This window comes from Clupea harengus, chromosome 8 (genome assembly GCF_900700415.2).
Source record: "Clupea harengus chromosome 8, Ch_v2.0.2, whole genome shotgun sequence".
Classification (NCBI taxonomy): Eukaryota; Metazoa; Chordata; class Actinopteri; order Clupeiformes; family Clupeidae; genus Clupea; species Clupea harengus.
Window position 1 is genome coordinate 20,638,701 of NC_045159.1, and position 21,273 is coordinate 20,659,973.

The 21,273-nt window shown below is 45.6% G+C and overlaps 1 protein-coding gene across 1 annotated transcript in view; it reads right to left on the reverse strand.

The window, feature by feature from the left end:
• nf1b (neurofibromin 1b) overlaps positions 1–20,278 on the reverse strand; it is a 66,525-nt gene extending 46,247 nt beyond the window's left edge. The window contains exons 1-15 of the mRNA XM_042708531.1: positions 19,687–20,278; positions 13,536–13,679; positions 12,254–12,337; positions 11,842–12,032; positions 8,877–8,983; positions 7,608–7,675; positions 6,996–7,071; positions 6,271–6,428; positions 5,530–5,703; positions 4,711–4,839; positions 3,790–3,864; positions 2,890–3,021; positions 1,086–1,217; positions 607–720; positions 50–129 (exon numbers count right to left, since the gene is read on the reverse strand). Coding sequence (XP_042564465.1) covers positions 50–129; positions 607–720; positions 1,086–1,217; positions 2,890–3,021; positions 3,790–3,864; positions 4,711–4,839; positions 5,530–5,703; positions 6,271–6,428; positions 6,996–7,071; positions 7,608–7,675; positions 8,877–8,983; positions 11,842–12,032; positions 12,254–12,337; positions 13,536–13,679; positions 19,687–19,746 — 1,724 coding nt within the window. The 5' untranslated portion in view covers positions 19,747–20,278. The remainder of the gene's footprint in view (positions 1–49; positions 130–606; positions 721–1,085; positions 1,218–2,889; positions 3,022–3,789; positions 3,865–4,710; positions 4,840–5,529; positions 5,704–6,270; positions 6,429–6,995; positions 7,072–7,607; positions 7,676–8,876; positions 8,984–11,841; positions 12,033–12,253; positions 12,338–13,535; positions 13,680–19,686) is intronic.
• Positions 20,279–21,273: the final 995 nt, after the last annotated feature.

The window sequence follows — 21,273 nt, forward strand, 5'->3', positions numbered from 1 at the left end:
CCAAAAACCACACACACCAGTGAGCACTGGTCAGTGTCATAGTTCCTACCTGATGTCCCAGAACGTTTCTATGGGAGCCTCTGGGTTCCACATCTCAATGGTCTCTGGTTGATGGAGAACCAACAGAGCCTGAGGGAACCACATTCAGATAAAACAGGTTCTGTCAGTGGGAAGCTCCAGTAAGTGGTCACATGAGTACAACATAAAGTCTCAGGAATCGACATAGGGCAAGAGGGCAGGGATTCTGGCAAGCCTGGGGCAAGAAGATAGGGGTAAATGGAGAGGTTTTAAGAATGTGTGTAATATGCAGTCTCAGGTGACATAACAGAGGTAGAGGAGGGCAGGAGGATGGGTAGAGGAGGGCAGGAGGATGGGGTAAATGAGGGGTAGAGGAGGGCAGGAGGATGGGGTAAATGAGGGGTAGAGGAGGGCAGGAGGATGGGTAGAGGAGGGCAGGAGGATGGGTAGAGGAGGGGTAAATGAGGGGTAGAGGAGGGCAGGAGGATGGGGTAAATGAGGGGTAGAGGAGGGCAGGAGGATGGGGTAAATGAGGGGTAGAGGAGGGCAGGAGGATGGGGTAAATGGAGGCGTAGAGGGGCAGCTGACCTCCATGGCCTCTGGAGAGATGTCTCCCATGTTGGTCTGAGGCACCAGATGCACCAGACCGGTGATCAGCTCAGCCGTGCTGCTCTGGATGTCTGAGCCCTGCTTACCGGGGTTCTGGTTGACACACACACACAACAGGTAAATGAACAAATGTAAATGTTAAAATCTCTGTCAGCTGGCATATGCTTACACATACTAGTGGTACACTAAGCCTATAGGTTTCTTTTAAACAACATTGAAATCCACATTTTTAAATCATCAACTTAGTATCCAAATCAGTAGCAAATCTTCTCTGGGTTCCGATTTATGCACACACACACACACACACACACAGACACACACACACGAAATGTATACATGTTTATAGAGAGGATGATGTTGTCCTAACCTACAGCAGGAGCATATCAGAAGCCAAATGACAACTAACTCTAGAATATATCTGGTCCTCCTAAGACTTGCGTCCTGGGTGCGATACTCACATGCAGCATGAGTTTGGGGTCGGCGTGGATCAGCTTGACCAGCGCCAGCAGCAGGTTGTGGCTCTTGCTATCCGTGTCGGCGGTCTTCTCCCTTAGCTTCAGACTGGTCATCTTCTCCTTGAAGGTCAGGCTCTGTGCAGGTGGAGACAGGTGACCAGGTTAGCCAAACACACCCATCCAGCACCAACAGGTGGACAGGGACAGGGAGAGAGGTAGCCAAGGAGAACGACCAGAGGTTTGAGGAGAGACAGGAGGGTTGGTATGGAAACCGTAATCGTAGCAACCAAGGTCACAGTTGCAGGGACGAGGAGAGTGCAGAACCCCACAGCACTGGGAGAGACAGAGAGCCACACGGGGAGGAGATACAGGGGGGAGAACACAGAGAGAGAAGAAGGCCTTTGCTGGATCAGGGGGGTAACGATTGACCAAACTCGCAGTGGAACCAGGGAACAGAGAGATCAGACCCAGGAGGCAAATTTAGTTTTGAGCGTAAAAAGTAACTCAAAACATGTCTCATCTCAGTGAGAAACCACCAAAACATGTCTCATCTCAGTGAGTCAGTCTCAACATGTCTCATCTTAGAGAGTCAGTCTCGACATGTCTCATCTTAGAGAGTCAGTCTCAACATGTCTCATCTTCGTGAGTCAGTCTAAACATCTCTCATCTTACATAAATGTGTCCTTTCATATAAAATCATTTTGTCCCTGCCCTACTACCTTGATATTACAAAACCCAAACGGTTTATGATCATATTCAAACACCGAAGTGTGACCCATGGATTAGGAACTCGCTTACTCTGGGCACAGGGCAAGGATTAGGCACTGGCCTACTCTGGGCACGGGGCAGGGAGCCTACAGCACTGGCCTACTCTGGGCACGGGGCAGGGAGACTAGAGGACTGGCTGCACTGCACTATACAGGAGGGCCCTGATGCACTGGGAGGGAATGAATCAACTTCAAGCATGGAGATGAGGGAGAGAAGGAAAGACAGAAAGAAGGGAAGATGGACAGGAAGAGAGAGAAAGAGAGAGAGAGAGAGAGAGAGAGAGAGTCCGGTAGAGGGAAAGAGAGGCAGCTCCAAAGAAAAAGGCCACAGAAAAGGCAGCGGCCAATAGAAGCAGAGCTTTTCTGTGACTGCAGGGGGAGAAGGGGATTATGGGAGCTTTGGGGTCGCAACTGAGGGCAACGGGGGTCATCTGGGCAGAAGGGGAGGATGGGTGTGGTTCAGTACTTACAGCAACAGAGGCCCACTGCCATGCAAAACAGTGACTGGCTGGCATCTTATGGATCGCATGAGCGACAGCAGCCAAGAAAATGAGAAGAAGTCAAAGAAAAGAAAAGAAAAGAAAAAGGGGGAGGAAATAAAAAGAGGACAGGAAGCAGAAGCACCTCCAGCGTCAATGTTACGAGAGAGAAGCTCGGACTGCAGTCGTCTCCAACCAAGAGCACACACACACACACACACACACACACACACACAGACAGACACAGACAAACACACACACTCACAGAAAGACACACACACAATCTCACAGACACACATAAAAACACACAGACATAGTGAGGTACTGAGTACCTAACTATAATAACAGAAATCGCTGAAATCTGTTCTGTGGGTGTGTGAATGTGAGTGTTTACGTGTGAGTGTGTGTGTGTGTGTGTGTGTGTGTGAGTGTTTGTGAATGTGAGTGTGTTTGAATGTGAGTGTGTTTGAATGTGAGTGTGAGAGTGTGAGTGTGTGTGTGTGTGTGTGTGTGTGTGTGTGTGTGTGTGTGTGTGTGTGTGTGTGTGTGTGTGTGACCTACCGAGGTCATCTTTAGCGGGGCGTGTGTAGTGCATGACTGAACGACTCGGCCCAGCGTCTCGGCGAACATGGTGCGCAGCTCGCCCGAGTAACAGTACACTGCATCGATCTTGGGCCACCAGTCCAGTGGAGACTGCAACAGGAGAACACAGCACTCCGTTACCACAGGCTTAGGCCAACAGACATCAGCCTCCCTCATCTCATCCACACTAAAATTAGCTTATTGATCAGGACCTTAATAAGAACAGGATCTTAGTAGGAAGTAGTTTTGTACTTGGAGGAAGGCACTGTAGAGATTTGTTTTAATGCATACAGTATGTGTTAGTGTATATACACGAGCATATGTGTGCACAAGATTATGTATGAGTGTGCAAAAGTGTATGTATTAGTATACACAAGTATGTGTACCGGGCAGTGTTGGGAGTAACGGATTACAAAGTAACGGATTACTGGAATCAGATGACTTTTTAGAGAGCATAATCAGTAAAGTAATCTGATTACAATTAAGAGAAAGTAATCAGTAACTTTACCTGATTACTTTTATTAATTAACTTGCCCAACTATGGTACCAGCGCATGGAAGAGTATGTACAAGTACAGTACCGTCCAAATGTTTGGTGTTACCTAGAAATGTCCTTGTTGTCCATAAAACTATACATGAAATTAGTTCGAGTAGGATTTAAAGCCATATGAACAGGTAAAATAGGCATTGACAAGGGTAGAATTAATGATTTTCAATTAAAATAAAAAGTGTGTCCATCAAACTTTGCTTTCGTCAAAGAATCCTCCATTTGCTTTTCTTTCAAACACAAATAACTTTTGAACGGTAGTGTCTGGATAAGACCAGTATGTGTGTGTACACGTGTGTTTAGGTGTATGTTTGATTGACAGGAGAGCCTTACGTTGGTGATGATTCTGTGCAGAGAGTGGACCAGGACGAAGTGGAAAGTGGGGGGGGAGGAGGAGGCCAGGCACACCTGAGGAGGGACCACATCACACTGATGACACTCAGACCACATCACAAACACAGCCTCACACTGATGACACTCAGACCACATCACACTGATCCACATCACACTGATCCACATCACACTGATGACACTCAGACCACATCACAAACACAGCCTCACACTGATGACACTCAGACCACATCACACTGATCCACATCACACTGATCCACATCACACTGATCCACATCACACTGATGACAGACCACATCACAAACACAGCCTCACACTGATGACACTCAGACCACATCACACTGATCCACATCACACTGATGACACTCAGACCACATCACAAACACAGCCTCACACTGATGTCACTCAGACAAACACAGCCTCACACTGATGTCACTCAGACCACATCACACTGATCCACATCACACTGATGACACTCAGACCACATCACAAACACAGCCTCACACTGATGTCACTCAGACAAACACAGCCTCACACTGATGTCACTCAGACAAACACAGCATCACACTGATGTCACTCAGACAAACACAGCATCACACTGATGTCACTCAGACAAACACAGCCATTCTTTCCCCATTTCCCCACAATAAGAACACTTCTGAAGGCCATGATCACTTACATTACACATGGCCAACACGCCTCTCAGCCTCGTTACAATCCTCAACCATTTACAACAACATTCATATACAATGCTTGTTTCTTAAACTAACCTGAATTTCAAACCTGTGTGTATACCTTGTGTCTGTGTGTGTGTCTGTGTCTGTGTGTGTCTGTGTGTGTGTGTGTGTGTGTGTGTGTGTGTGTGTGTGTGTGTGTGTGTGTGTGTGTGTGTGTGTGTCAGACCTTAAAGGTCTGGTTGTTGTGAGGGTTGATGCGGAAGCAGGACACAAAGCAGTCAATCATCAGATCCACGTCGGCATTCTGGCTGCCTGCCCCCCGGGAGAAGGGCTTGGTCGGGTTAAACAGCAATGCCTGATGGGAAAAGGTCAAAGGTCAGGTCTCCTCACCATCTCCAACTCACAAAAAAACTTCTGAGAATGACTAATACTGTAGCTATATGGGAATAATTTCTTGCGACAGCAATTCGCCGGCCTGCTAGCCAGTGTTAACCTGCTCAGACTTAGTGAAGCAAATCACCTGAAGGAAACCCAGGGCAACATAGTATGTGGTGAATATGGCTTGTACTGTTTATACACATCTTATCGGTACGCATTGTTGGTAACTACATAGTTACAATATGGTAAATATGTGGTAATTATTTCTTGTTACAGCAATTCAATGTAAATTACATACATGCAGGTCTGTCTAAGGGGCAGTTAGTATATTATATACACATAGTTCTGTCTAAAGACAGTTAGTATATTATATACCTGTAGTTCTGTCTAAGGACAGTTAGTATATTATATACACATAGTTCTGTCTAAGGACAGTTAGTATATTATATACCTGTAGGTCTGTCTAGAAATAGAATAGGAAAGCCTTTATTGTCGTTGTATTTGCATACAACCAAATTTGGAGAGAGCAAGGAGCCGCTGCGTCTGTGCACACCGCCATCTTGGATATGTATGTATGTATGTCTGTCTGAGGACAGTTAGTATGTTTGTCTGATCTTAAGAACCCTGAGGCAGATTTCCTGACGCACGCACAGACATGAGGAGCTACCTTGAGGTCCACCACGATGGACTGCACCAGGAGGAAGATGTTGGAATGGTCCTCCCAGTTGATGTAGGTGGAGGCCTTACAGAGCTTCACACAGGCGATGGCGGAGCTCTCCGTCAGCTGCTTACTGCCGCCATGGCCAGCCAACGCCTTACGCAGGTTATCCAGGAAGTTCTTCTGCAGAGGGGAGGGAAACACCCACACCCACACCCACACCCACACCCACACCCACACCCACACCCACACCCACACACACACACACACACACACACACACACACACACACACACACACACACACACACAGGCTATCAGATGACGATGACATAATGCTCCCTGAAAACTTAGAGAGAGAAATGTGGATGCGGGGAGACAAACAGACAGAGAGATAGACATGGAGAGGGGGAGAACCAGAGAGATGGAGGGAGTGGTAAAAAGAGACAGACAGACACAGAGAGAGAGAGAGAGAGAGAGAGAGAGAGAGCGCAAGAGAGAGGGGAGAGAGAGGAGAGAGAGAGAGAGCGCAAGAGAGAGAGAGAGCGCAAGAGAGACAGGAGAGAGAGAGAGAGAGCGCAAGAGAGAGAGAGAGAGAGAGAGAGAGAGAGAGAGAGGAGAGAGAGACTGCAGGTAGAACAGAAGGAGAGTGAGACTGCTGGTGTCTGGGAGTGTGTGTATGTGTGTGTGTGTGTGTGTGTGTGTGTGTGTGTGTGTGTGTGTGTGTGTGTGTGTGTGTGCGAGAGAGAACCTTGTTGACTTTGCTGTCGTCCACCGTCTCCCTGCAGAGTTCCTGTGTGATGTCAGGACAGAGGATGAGGAGGATGATCTGGAGTGGCCACACGGCCGCCTTCCTCTTGGCACTCTCGGCAAAGCTGTCCACCAGGTCAAACAGCTTCTCAGCACACTCTACCAGAGAGAGGGGCTCACTGTTAGCAATACAGATCTACTGGCATTTGTCTCATACATATCTGGTGGCGAGGCTTGGTGTGGTGTGGTGCGGTGCGGTGCGGTGTGGTGTGGTGTGGTGCGGTGCGGTCTGGTGCGGTGCGGTGCGGTCTGGTGCGTGGTGTGGCGTGGCACTTGGAGGCAAACCCAGGGCAGTTTGGACGGGCTCAGGAGAAGGTCCGTTTTGAGCGCAGCGCAGTTTGGCACTGTTGAACAGCGCAAAGTGGCGAGGAGCGGCCAAATTTGGTAGATGGAAAAGCCTACATCATTACCATAACCGATGCAATTCCATTAAAGGAAGAGACCTTATCCTTACTATCACGACTCTGCTGTTACCAACACATTTCTATCTTTGCCAACTGCATATTTAACATCACCAACACATCTCTACTGTTAACATAAGCAGGGGTTTACTTTACCATTTCCAACTCAACTACTTAACTACTGGTATTACGATTGCCAAAACACAACATTTCTATTGCTGTTACCAAAAGGCTTGCCATTACTAGTCACCCAGTGGCCACTCACCTGCCATGTCAGCCTGTGGTCTCTGGTACAGCATAGTAAACTCATCTGGATAGTTCTCCACCCAATTCCAAAAAGCCTAAAAAAATAAAACACAGCAAATATACCTTTAACAATAGCAAATGATGACTGGTATCATTTTGTAACTACCAAGGTTTTCATTTATAACGTCTGTAAAGCACACTGAATACCATGTTGCTATGAAAAAAATAAAGCTTATAAGAAGATTCAGTCTTGCTTAAAAAAAACATTTATTTAAAAATGTAAAAAGCATGTCAAGGTTTCCAAGAATAAGGTCTATCGAGGACAAAGGATGAAAAGCACTTCCGGGAGCTGCCACTTGGTGTCAGTAGCAAACAAAAGGTCAACTCCTCACAAGTGTCAGTGCATGTCTGATTGTGTGCTCAATATCACTTGGATCTGAGGCAAACAATGCAGGGTTGGTAGTCATTGACTTATTTTACATAGCAAAATACTGGGGCTGTCAGAAAGGGGTGACTGAACACACAAAGAGAGGGTGAGAGAGAGAAGGAGAGGGAGAGAGAGAGGCACTGACTCTCATCTTGGAGTCTCATCGAAAGACAAGAAAGAGAGAGAGAGAAAGAGAGAGCACACCTTTTCCAGACTGTTAATGACACTCAGCTGGGCCGGCTTCTTGAGGGTTTTGAACTTGAACACGGTCTCTGTAGGAAGGAGAGGCATGTGTTAAACTTGAACACGGTCTCTGTAGGAAGGAGAGGCATGTGAGCAATAAACCAAGCGGGTCTCCTTATAACATTCCTTAACTTCCACAATATCATTAAAACCACAAACAGGAAATACAGCTGCACGCAGCGATGCAGGGGCCAAGCAGCCCAGCAGGCGAGAGAAACTTGATGTCATTATAAACACTCATGCTAGTTGACTAAAGATACATCAAAGACCGATCAGCCTGTTTGGCGGCTTTGCCCTCGATTTCAATTAGCTGTGACGGACGAGTGCTTTCGCAAATTGAAAAGCCAACGATCAACTTTTGTGAGGCTTGGTCTGAAGCTCATCCGTGCCCAACTTGTGGCCTGTGAAAACTTTTTAGAGTTGCTGACCAAATCCAATATGGCGGAATAAAAAATCCAATATGGCGGAAATTGATGGCAAAGGGGGCTCGGCTTGATCCCGGCAATCTAAACTCCTGGCACTAGAGTACTCTGTGTGCGGACATGAAACTGAGTGAAAAGCAGCAGGGGGCCGTCCCCATCAGTGGGCCAAATTTGAAACCTTTTCACCGTACAGTTTTGAGGGCTGCCTTTGACTCCAAAGGGAGAAGAATATAGAAGAGGAATAAGTGACGGCAGAAACACAATGAGTCCCTACACAGCCTTACTGAAACACAATGCGTGCCTACACAGCTTCACTGAAACACAATGAGTGCCGACACAGCTTCACTGAAACACAATGAGTGCCTACACAGCTTCACTGAAACACAATGAGTGCCTACACAGCTTCACTGAAACACAATGAGTCCCTACACAGCTTCACTGAAACACAATGAGTGCCTACACAGCTTCACTGAAACACAATGAGTGCCTACACAGCTTCACTGAAACACAATGAGTGCCTACACAGCTTCACTGAAACACAATGAGTCCCTACACAGCTTCACTGAAACACAATGAGTGCCTACACAGCTTCACTGCTTGGCCCCCAGAAAAGACTTAAGACACATAAGACAACCCACAGTGACAGCCAACATTGATATAACTCATGCAAAACATCAAATGACATTGGTACAAGTAGTTTTCAAGCAATGTGTTGGTGTTTATTTTAAAAGCTGAAGGACTTTAACAGCCACAACACACTTATGTTCAGAAAAATAATGACAGCTGACTTTAAAGGACCCGTGCAAACCTTGCAGCAGTCTCTTGAGTTTGGCACAGTCCACGTTGATGTACTGGATGAGCTCAATGTCGTGGACGTCCACCGTGTCTTCAGAGCAAACGGTGAGCTCCTGTAACCTGGAGACAGAGAAAGCAAGCTCCGTCAGCCTCCAAACTCAACTAACAGTGACAACACTCGCACAACATGCAGCTACACACAGGTAGGGAGACAAATTTGGATTAAAGTGTCAGTCTGTTATTCTGGAGAAAGGTTGTTGATATACGAGCTCAAGAGCCAATCAAATTACGCTCCTCTTTTCTGTACTTTTGAAGCCACGTTTTTGATTGGCTGGAATAAGTCGTTTTGCACATTTTGCTCTGAAAATGAAAACGAACAAACCGCTAGAGGACCGTGAGAAGCAATTTGCTGGAAAAAAGTGTACTGGGTTAAAATCGAGTACTGTACCTTTAAAGCAAACGCTACACAGCACAATAGGAAAGGTATTCTGGAGAAGGTGCCATTGCACAATGGCCTGAGCAAATCACTCGATGGAAATAATTCTCATATTGACTACCACACTTGTACTGCAACATCCTTGAATCCTTGAAACAATCCAGAAAAAAAAAAAAAAAAAAACAGTGGTCAGGCAACTCTCTCAACTTTAACTTTAACTTGAATGTAACACACTAGCCTTACTGCAGCTGCAATGTAAGGTGAGCAAACGATTACAAACAACTACCCTCACCCCACACTAAAAGACAACTACCATCACAAACAATTACCCTCACCCCACACTAGAAGATAACTACCATCCTAAACAACTACCCTCACCCCACAATAGAAGATAACTACCATCCTAAACAACTACCCTCACCCCACACTAAAAGACAACTACCATCACAAACAATTACCCTCACCCCACACTAGAAGATAACTACCATCCTAAACAACTACCCTCACCCCACACTAGAAGATAACTACCATCCTAAACAACTACCCTCACCCCACAATAGAAGATAACTACCATCCTAAACAACTACCCTCACCCCACACTAGAAGATAACTACCATCACAAACAACTACCCTCACCCCACACTAAAAGATAAACCCTCCAGTCTTGGGGTGACGTAAGGACATGGCGGGGCCTAACCCTCTTCCTGTGACCTGATGCAGTACGCCTGAGAGAGCACAGTGCTTTAGAGATGAACGCGGTGGTGAGAGCCCTCAGTGGTGGAGTAAACCCCGTCTGACCCTAAAGGCAGCTCATGTTTTAATCAGTGGCCCAAGCTTGCGTCTGTCCATTTCCTTTAGACAGACAGTGACTGGGTTAATATAGAGACACACCACCTGAAACCACACACACACACACACACACACACACACACACACACACACACACACACACACACACACACACACACACACACACACACACACACACACACACACACACACACACACACACACACACACACACACACACACGTTTACTCACACCCCCTCCCCCACTTGGCTAATAATTCATGAGGCCAAGTGGTTAATGGATATTTCAGATGTGTGCTCCTGACGAAAATTGACTGGATGGTCCAAAAGCACTGCTCTCTGCTCCACTTCCAAGTGCACGCAGGTCGATGCACACACACGCACACTCTCTCTCTTCCACTCTCTCTTTCACACTGATACACATTCACACTCTCCCTCTCACACACGCCGACTCGCCCACTTTCTCCCTTTCTTGCTCACGCACACACAAAGAAACACACTCACACTCAGTCTCTCTCTCCCCCCTGACACACACACACACACACACACACACACACACACACACACACACACACACACACACACACACACACACACACACACACACACACACACACACACACACACACACACACACACACACACACACACACACACACACACACACACACACACACACACACACACACACACACGTGTCTGCTCTGCACATCTGCCTGCGTATCCCCTCCTAACAGAGGCCCTATTTTCCTGAGGCCTGCTGGGAAGGGAGATTCCCTCTGTCCTGGCCAAGCACAATGTGCTTCTTTATGTATGGAAGGCCCATCCTAACGCCTCCTCTCCCTCTCCATTCCTCCTCTCCTGCTCCTCTTCCTCCTGGTGCAGCTCCTCTCCCGTCCCCTCGCGGTCCTCCTCTTCCACCCTTCACCTCCAGTACACTCAGTAGTGGACAGACTATCGCTATTGTTTAACGGCAAATTAAATGACTCATCTACTGATGTTAAAGTTAAACTGCAGTTAAAGTCTCGGCACAGAACACCTGAAGAACACCATGACTTTTCGAGTGTGGTACACGTGCCAACACACGGATCTCTGTGTACTGTGACTGTGAGTGCGGTACACGTGCCAACACACGGATCTCTGTGTACTGTGACTGTGTGAGGCTGTGCAGAGATTACTGGACCCTAGCAAAGAACTCTACGTAACCATGGCAGCGTATAGGGCTGTGCCATATTGCAGTGGTACTGTCCACACAGGCCTAAGAGCCCTATTGCAGTGGTACTGTACTGTACACACAGGCCTAAGAGCCCATATTACAGTGGTACTGTACACACAGGCCTAAGAGCCCATAAGGACCCAGGTTTGAGAAGGGCCTGAGGCCATTTATCAGGGCCATTCATTCCCATTCACTTTCTGTCACACCTTCACTGTCCAATCCAATAAAGGCTCGAAGAAAAAACCCCACAAATGAATAAAAACAAATAGAGCTGAGAAGCCCCTACTCTTAAACACGAGGGTGTGCACATTGTGGAGATAGCAGTGTGTGTGTAAGGCACAAGGTGTGTGTCATGAGGGCGTGTACCGTGTGGAGATGCGGTTGAACACAGTGTGTGTGTGTAAGGCACAAGGTGTGTGTGTGTCATGAGGGCGTGTACCGTGTGGAGATGCGGCTGAAGACAGTGTGTGTGTGTGTGTAAGGCACAAGGTGTGTGTGTGTCATGAGGGCGTGTACCGTGTGGAGATGCGGCTGAAGACGGCGTTGAAGTTGTTGCAGCTGAGGGAGAAGAGCACCCCGGAGGCGGAGGCTCGGAGCTGCGCGGCGTACTGGTGGCCCTCACGGTACGTGTGGATGAAGTGGCAGATCTCCGGCAGGAGCTGCTTCACCAGCATCGTCTCGTCCAGACGCATGCTGTCCTTCGGTTGCTGGAGGGGGGGAGAGAGAGAGAGTTAGTTCACATTTAAACATCTAGATTTAAAATATCAATTATAAATATACAGTCGACAGGCAATATGTGGTGTGTTGTGGGTATGGGTGCGTGGGTGTGTGTGTGTGAGAGTGTGTGTGAAAATGTGTTTTGCGAATGTGTTTGTGGGTGTGTGTGTGTGTGTGTGGTGGTTTTGGGTGTGTGGTGTGTGAACCTCACCCCTGCGAGGCACTTCTCCAGAGTGTCCAGGATGATAAGCTGAGAGAGATAGAGGTTCTTCTCCGCCGCCTCCCCGAATATTCGCTGAAAGACACACATTCACCCCGTTACGTTACAGATACACACATTCATGTTGTTACGTTACACAGACACACATTCATGCCGTTACTTTACACAGACACACATTCATGTTGTTATGTTGTACATATACACATTCATGCCGCTACATTATACAGAAACACATTCATGCTGTTATGTTATACAGACACACAATCACGCCGTTACGTTACAAAGACACACAATCACGCCGTTACGTTACACAGACACACATTCATGCTGTTATGTTACACAGACACACATTCATGCTGTTATGTTACACAGACACACATTCACGCCGCTACATTACACAGAAACACATTCATGTTGTTATGTTGCACATATACACATTCACGCCGCTACATTACACACACACATTCATGTTGTTACATTACACAGACACACATTCATATTGTTACGTTATATAGACACACATTCATGTTGTTACGTTACAGACACACATTCATGCTGTTATGTTATACAGACACACAGAGTAAAAGACATCCTTTCCCATTCCTGACAATGCTGTATCATGCCCTAAGAGGAATCACTCGATCAGTTTCTTATTTCATGATGAACCACTGTATTAATGAGAAGACTGGTAAACACTTCCTGTTTCCTCTGCCTTTCCTTATTACTGTTATTGTTTGTTTAAGTAGGCGACGTTCTTAGCTATTAATGTTTATATTACACGGCCCTCGTTTCATTGTAACTATACCATCTCATATAACACGTCAACATCCTGTGTGTGACGGTATACTGATCCTCTGTAATTACGTAGTCTTAAACATAACTCTCATCCCAACTCCAACACTAGTTTTAAGGCCAACAGGCCTGTGCCACCAGGACAATAATCCAACACTATGCATGTTATATATATAGTTGGTACTGTATGTAGTTCATTACACAGTATAAACACTACATTACTCTTTATTACCCTGTATAATAAATATAATAATATAATAAATACAACATAACCAAGAGCACTGAACAGTACTGTAACAAGGGCTAGGCTAAAGTAAGTGGTGCCAAAAGTTGTGTGCTTTTCTAATGGAAACCCACTATGGTGATTAAAGCTGACTAACACTGAGGAGGAACAAGGGCAGAAAGGTAGACCGTATCAGAGCTGACATCAGCCCTAGAGCCTTAGAGCTGACATCAGTGACTCCTGGGAGAGGCTCCTCACCATGTTGTTGACATTCTTCAGTATGTTGGTCAGGCCGCTGATGACCAGTGAGAACTTGTACTTGGAGACGTTGATGAGGCATTCCTTATTGTGCTCAGTGCTGACTTTGGAGTGAGTGTTCTGTTGGCCCACTTTGACCGGAAGCTAGATAGGAGAAGAAGAAGAAGAAGAAGATCAGAAGAGGACATCAAAATGTGTGCAGGCATAATCCACAACATTGACACACTGGTAAAAGCAAAGCTAACATAACATTAAGAAGTTCTCATTCTTGGTATGTAGTGATATGTCAAGCAATCAACACCAGATATATCATTATCAGTGCATTGGTACATATATCACCATCACATATCCCTTAGTCACTGGACTCTAGAGTTTTAATGCTTTGTCCCCGTGTGGCTGTTGTCTGGACATTGGCCAGGGACAGGGTTGGTTCTCAGGAACCGGAGAGCAAAGAGAACTGTGGAGAACATAGTGCTGCGTGGTTCCATGAAATAAAAAGCCCACTTCTGCAGCTGGACTGAGACAGTGGAACAATAAAGGCAGGAAGAGGCTGACACCGGAAAACCGTTGGGGTCCACGGCCCTCACTAAGGACTATCCCCTACCCACGCAGGTCTCAGGCGCGAATGCAAACACACACACACAAACACACACACAGAAAAGGCCGCGCAGGGAGACCCACGGAGGAATTTCTAGATGAATGCAAACACACACACACACAAATGGGAAACAAAGAAGCCTTTGGGCCTCACCCAAGCCTCTGTGTCCATCTGCACACCTGCAGTGGACTGTGTGCACTGAGGAACATATGCATGCTAATGGACATATCAAAACACACACACACACACACACACACACACACACACACACACACACACACACACACACACACACACACACACACACACACACACACACACACACACACACACACACACACACACACACACACACACACAGTCTTAACTATCTGGTGGTTATGGCCAGTAGCACAATAACCAGAGGAGAAAAAGCTTCCTTCCCGTTCCCCAAGTCTAGTCGTTTTGGGACCGTACCATCAGCCTCACCTGGACCGTACCATCAGCCACACCTGGACGTCTCGGGCGGGCCAAAAGAGAAGCCTACCAGCTGGGCAAACGGTGTGTTTCAGTACGAACACGCATGTGTGATGGACGGACTGCCTGTCTGCGCGCGCGCGCGCACAAACAAACACACACACACACTCACAGGATTGTAAGATAGAGACTGCGTTACTCACTCCAACATGAGAAGGAAATTGTGTAAATAAAAATCCCCTGACCAAACCTCTCCTTGCCCCTCTTTCTTTCTGGCTTTCTCTCTCACACACACAGAGACACAGCACAGACTGTTGAAGCCTGCATCCACATCTCCACATCCACACACACACACACACACACACACACACACACACACACACACACACACACACACAACAAGTCAGTGGACACACAGGGCACTTTGTTTCTCGCCACACTCTGAAATTCCTCCGTGGGTCACCCTACGAGGCCTTTTTCCGTGTGTGTGTGTGTGTGTGTGTGTGGCAGCTTTGGGCCACCCGGTGGGGAGACAGGAAGAGTCCACATCCCCTCGTCCACCGCCCCAACACTGCAGGACACACCACCAGCACGTGGGAGGAGCCACGGCAGTCAGACAGAGGGTGTGTATGGGGGAAAAGGGGCTTGAAAACACACACAAACACACACACACACACACACACACACACACACACACACACACACACACACACACACACACACACACACACACACACACACACACACACTCTCTCACTCAGACACAGATATTTATGAGGCCTCTTCCAAGACTGCATTCACAGAGCCTCTCAGTCGGCTGGCCTTGACTGGCCAGGTCAGAGCTTATAAGAGCAGCAGAGGTTACAAACCGGAAGAGAGAGAGAGAGAGAGAGAGAGAGAGTTCCCACCTTCTAACTGTTCTTCAGAACTCAGAATCCAGAATCCAGAATTTAGAACATGAATTCTAGAATTCAGGTGATCTGGCAACAGATATTAAAGGCAGGGAAGCAGACTGCCAATCGGAAGAACACACTTGACATGGGCTTGCCCATGTGAATCTTCACAATCCCCCGAGAGAGACAGACTGCGGCTGCTTCACAGATGACTTACTTAGGGTCGAAGCCTAGGCCTCTGAATACATGGTGCCACATTTAGACAATGCCACTGATGATTTCAGTGCCTTTATTGATTGCATTTCAAGAGACGGTGTATGAAATAATCCTTAGTGCTGAGATCATCAGTGATGTCTGAATAATAAAAGCGAGAACGGAGTGTAAGACACTAGTGCAGACATAGTTCTCTAGAACTGATCGGTATCAAGTGCTAATGCACACACATGCTTGGTGTAGAGTTAAGGAGGCGAGCTGAAAGCAGGCTTAAGGCACTACACACACACAGAATCCTATTTAGTGATTATCTTCAAGTTTAACTGGGTTTAGCAATGAGCGATATCTTTAATCTCAATTACAATTCTGTTTAATTGCTGTTAGTGACATTCCCCCACAAAGACTCCAGAATGGTCAAAGAGGGTCCTTGTACAACTGAGATTTAGCTCACCCATACTACTTATCAGTGACGTGCAGTCAGGGTAGGCAAGGTAGGCACTGCCTACCCTGCCAAAATTCAAACGTAAAAATGTTTATTAAATAATTGTATTTAATAAACTTGTATTTGTATTTTTACTGATTATTCTTGTGATTTATATATGCAATATGTGTGTTATTCCAATCGTGTAGACGTTACGATGACAAATGTAGCAGTTACGCATAATCAAATAAAAAAAAAATGGTAGAATAAGCAGTGCTTTTACTGTCCATTCATTGCGGACGACAATGAAAAACTCATGTTGCGCATGCGCACTTTGATCCTGTATTCTTTAACATGTACGTCGAAAAGCACAACTCTGCTGTGCCTTTGCACGTAAATATGTTATGCCAGTAATCATATACGTTACGTATCAAACATGGACCAATTAAAATCGAGATATTGCTGGACATTTGCGCAGCTGACGTCATTACACCAGCTAAGCGTAATCCCCGCGAAATTCAAAGTCAAAATGACAGCAGCGGTATCTGCCAATATCATAGAACTGAGAAATTTCTCCAAGCTCGATTTTAATGGAAAACATGAGTTACTAGCAAGAGGGAGGCCTACGCCAACCTTACATGAACTACTGCGTCTTTCAGCCCTTGCCATTCTATCAATTGAGAGCCAGAGACTATGCAAACTGAAGGCCCGTAAAGAGGAGTTTTACAACGCTGTGATCGACGTCTTCACGAGGAAAGAGCGGCGGATGGATTTTATGTACAAATAATATACCGATTGGTGAGTCAGAAACTATTTTGGGCTTAATTTTGAATTGATACGTGTGGTTGAATTAATGCCGACTGCAAGCCATTTGCCTTCATATTCAATTGAGCAGTGTGTGTTCTCATTGTTGCTGACTGACAAACATAATTTCCGCTGTGCAATAATTAAGAATAAAAATGGTTGCATTTTGATGCTGGACATTAACTGGTGTGTGTGCGTGCGTGCGTACATGTGCGATGATGTGTCATCCTGATTGGAAATTTCTTGATATCGACCGTGCGTGTGCGTACTGTTTTGATGTAGCCTATTAGCCTAAACAATAAATTAGGTAATCTGGCTTTCATAACTCAGTGCCTACCCTCTTACTGACATCACCGCACGTCACTGCTACTTATGTCACTTAAAACGGAGAACGGGACAAAAATGAGGCTTTGAAGTCAAGCCTCAAGTCAAGTCAAGTCAAGTCAAGCAAACAGTGTAACTAAAAGCACAAGTCAGGTAAGCCAGTGTAGCTCTCACAGCATTGCAGGAGGCCTTAGTGGACATGATCCGGAAACCTCCGTCATGGGGGACCAGCAGGCTGGCAAGGAAGCTTAAATGTCTCCTGGTGCTTTGGCCGTTAAGTTAACACACACTTAATCTCATTGGTACATCAAATAAATAAATCTGTCAATAAGAAGCAAAGACTTGAATAGCTGAGAAACAGCACTCTGAGATCCACTGTGGCACTGGCCACTGTACCAAACAGCCCTGTACACCATGACACTGCAGCACTTCATGACCAGCTGCACGTGACTGAAATTTTGAAGTTAACCGTTGAGCTGATGATGTAGAAGCTTCTACAATGGCAGGCGGTGAGAAGAGTTCTGAATGGGGCCTGCTATGGCTTTTCTCCTAGCCTGGTAAGTAAGAGATACAGGTTACGCCAAACAGCCCTTCGTGTGCATGGCAGAAGGCAGGAATCAAACAGCACAACAGTAGTCATATTCTACAACTAAACCTAACACACTGCACCAACACTTATCTCCATGGCGTACTCAGGCATAGACTAGCAGCTAAACTTTTCCGCATTACATACATGCATAGGACTACACCTCAAACGCATCAAAACTTTTCCCGAATTCATACATTTTTATCGTCAACAAGTTTAAATCACGTTTATCATTCTTAATATAAACGCAACAAGTCATTTTCACAATTATTCAATTTCAAGTAAACCTGTAAACGTTGTAGACCTAAAACCAGATTTGAACAGACCGCCAGGGTGTGTAGCAAAGCACTGCACAGGTATAACTATGCATCTCCTCTTACAACCCTCACACATACTGATAAGGTATAGCTACTGCTAAGCACACTTGAAACATCAACAGTCAACCATTACAGGGCAGAGACAGGCCCAAGTGCAATGGATTTGGATGCCTCTTTATGCGGAGACAGAACTCTACTTTGGCTTATTTCATGAATGGGAAAACAAGGACTTTCTGTGACAGCTGCTTAGTCTGGGCAACAGTGAACGTTTAACTTGCAACGTGACCAATTCTTCAGCTTCCATTCTGTCTTTCCAGGGAAGACCATTCTCTTTCCAAGTTTCCTCAATGGTTTCAACAGCTGTACCGATTGGAACGTTTTAGTTGATGATTACCAAGACCAGGAGTGTCTCAGAGACATTTCTTCCCATAGTATCTAATTTGATAACGGTCAACATAATGTGAAGGCAGATTAACAACAGTCAGTTAGCTGTAAATGTAAAAGTCAATATGTGGACTTTGCCTTCAAACATGGCTAATACTGCACGTGATCGGAAATCGTCCTGCACATAGAATTTAACAGCCTACACAATTTATGACGTTTTGAGTTTAAGGTGGTAGCCTACTGAGTCACATCTTGTCTACATTACATGAAGAAGGTGGCATGTGGTACGGCCTAATCAGGAAGGCAGTAGCAATGGACTCAACCTGTCACAATTAGAGGATCATTGTTTTTATTTACACATAGGATCAGCTGTTGTGATTGTCTCAGACATTGACAGCATGATATTCATGTAATCATGACCAAACTAAGCATTTCCCGGTTCAATGCACTAAACCTAAATCGTGCAATTATTTGTACTGATTAGCTAATCTATGTATACAGAAATGAGTAGAGTAAACTACCAGCTAGCCGTAGCACTTGAATGCGTGAGAATAGACAGCTTGCAGTGGACGTTTGAACTGAAATATAACTATTCAGTCAGAATAGGAAGACGTAACGAAGCATAGCCAGATGCCGTTAACCATTCACTTCGGCACCTGGGCGATTGAGTCCGGGAGGCTGGGTAGTTAGCGCTGGCACGCCAGTTAGCCGAACATCTGAGGTGGGTTGATGCTGTGTGAATCTAGCCGAATACCAGAATGCCTCGATGCCTTTGTGTCACAGAGTTCCTTTTTGACATCGTCAATCTAACAAAGCCTGCGATTTTCGTTTGTGCTCCCCTGCATAAACGATAAAGAGTCACCTGTGTGGCTCGTAATATAAGTTAGATGTCTGATGTCTCAGTCTTGTCCTTTAAGTAGAACTAACGTTAGCAGGCTCTCTTGTTTTGCCTGATGCAGTCCTGCACAGGAGTGGTGGTGGGCAAACGAGCTATCAAATCGCAATCCGCAATCCTAGCATATCGAAACATAGCCGACCTATAGCTACCAAACTACACGGATGTCACAAATTCAGCAACAGCCTACAAAGTGTAATATAGTCCACAAGCCACAAACACATTATAGCATTTACAAATATCTTGTAGGTTATACATACCTGATCGTCAAATCTATTAATTACGGCCTGAACCCATTCTACGGGTTTATGCGCCGCCATAGCGGGCCAAGACGCTGCCGCGACAGGCTTCTTGTTATCCCCCAGCGAATTATGTATTTCTTCTCAATTGCGAATGATAAATCCTTGATTACTGATAAAAGCACCAAGAGGTGGGGGTGGTTTGTTGTTCTCTCGTTTCTCAATCAGAAACACCACCACGCCGCCATGACAGTGCCGGAAGTTTAAATCCTCCTTTCCAGGCAGCGACACACAGCAGTGAAGCTGCTGTGATGGACAACTACTGCGCCTGCGTTGCCTCATAACTAGTGTATGCAGAGTGCGAGAGAATGAATACCCGAAAAGAAGGTGTGTGTGAGTGTGTATGTGTGTTTTCATTCATGTTACTTTGCCCCGTGTTGCTACAATTAACGTCATTACCTCCCTGATCTGAATAATGTGCTTATAGGGGCTGTTATCCGGATCAGTGGAACGCTGCCAGTTCTTGAGAGTTTAGAGAGTAGCCTACAACACTCATTGAATGATGAGTTTGTGGCATTTCGCTACTGAGTAGGTTTGGCTTGAAATTCATGTAATTGTACAAGAGGTGCCAAAAGTTTCAAAACTGACTATATCAGACTGTAGGCTAAAACGGCATACATCCGAGTTTAACTTCTCTCCCTCCATTCTCTATGTGGACTATATCGGGCATGACGCATTTTGTAGGCTATTTCACTTCGATATAACAGTAAACCTTCGCAAATGTAGTCATTCTCCTGTGTCAGTGTTACAAAACCAATATGGGAAATATCTTGTTTAGTTTGTGTTCGCTCATTGGGTAAAATAGGTCATACAAATTCCCCGTCAATCAGTCTATGGTCGTGCGTAATTTTCTCATCACATGGCCCAAAATTAAATCAATTCAGAATGCTTGCATGAAAAAAACCAAAGAAAGAGTGATTTGTTGCTTCCTATTTGAGTCTGGAACAATCAAGAGTTTTACGACCAGTGGGAAGCATAGGCTATCACATGTTTTATATAAGGGTTGTTCAATGAGTTACCCATCATACTGGAGGTAAAGGTGGCTTAAGAGCTGCTCACAGACTACAAGGATAATAATAATTTGACTGACTTGTTTTACTCAACCGGTGAAGAGCAAATGTCAATATCATGAGCCTCTTGAAGGCATAGTTTAGTCACAAATGAAAATTCCTGTCATTATCTCCTGTCTGTGGCTTTATTACATCGTCTGTGGTCGTTTATAATTCACAGCGAGATTAAAAGCTTTTTGGTAAAATACGAAACCATTCTTTTTTGTCCATTCCACTCTTTACCCTACTGCATGGATTGACAAGACGAGGAGAAAAGGGATCATGCTATGTATGGTCCATTTTTGTGGTCAGTTTCAGAAGTTGAGAGGATTTGACAAAAAGACGTTGGTGACTGGTTACCATTTTTTGTGTTCCACAGAAAACAAACCTACTTCTAGGACAAGGGGCAGTACATGAACACTGACACACTTTACGTTTTCCAGTGAATGATTTACTGTAACAAATTATTATATTATTCCCCATATGCAAGTACACTTGG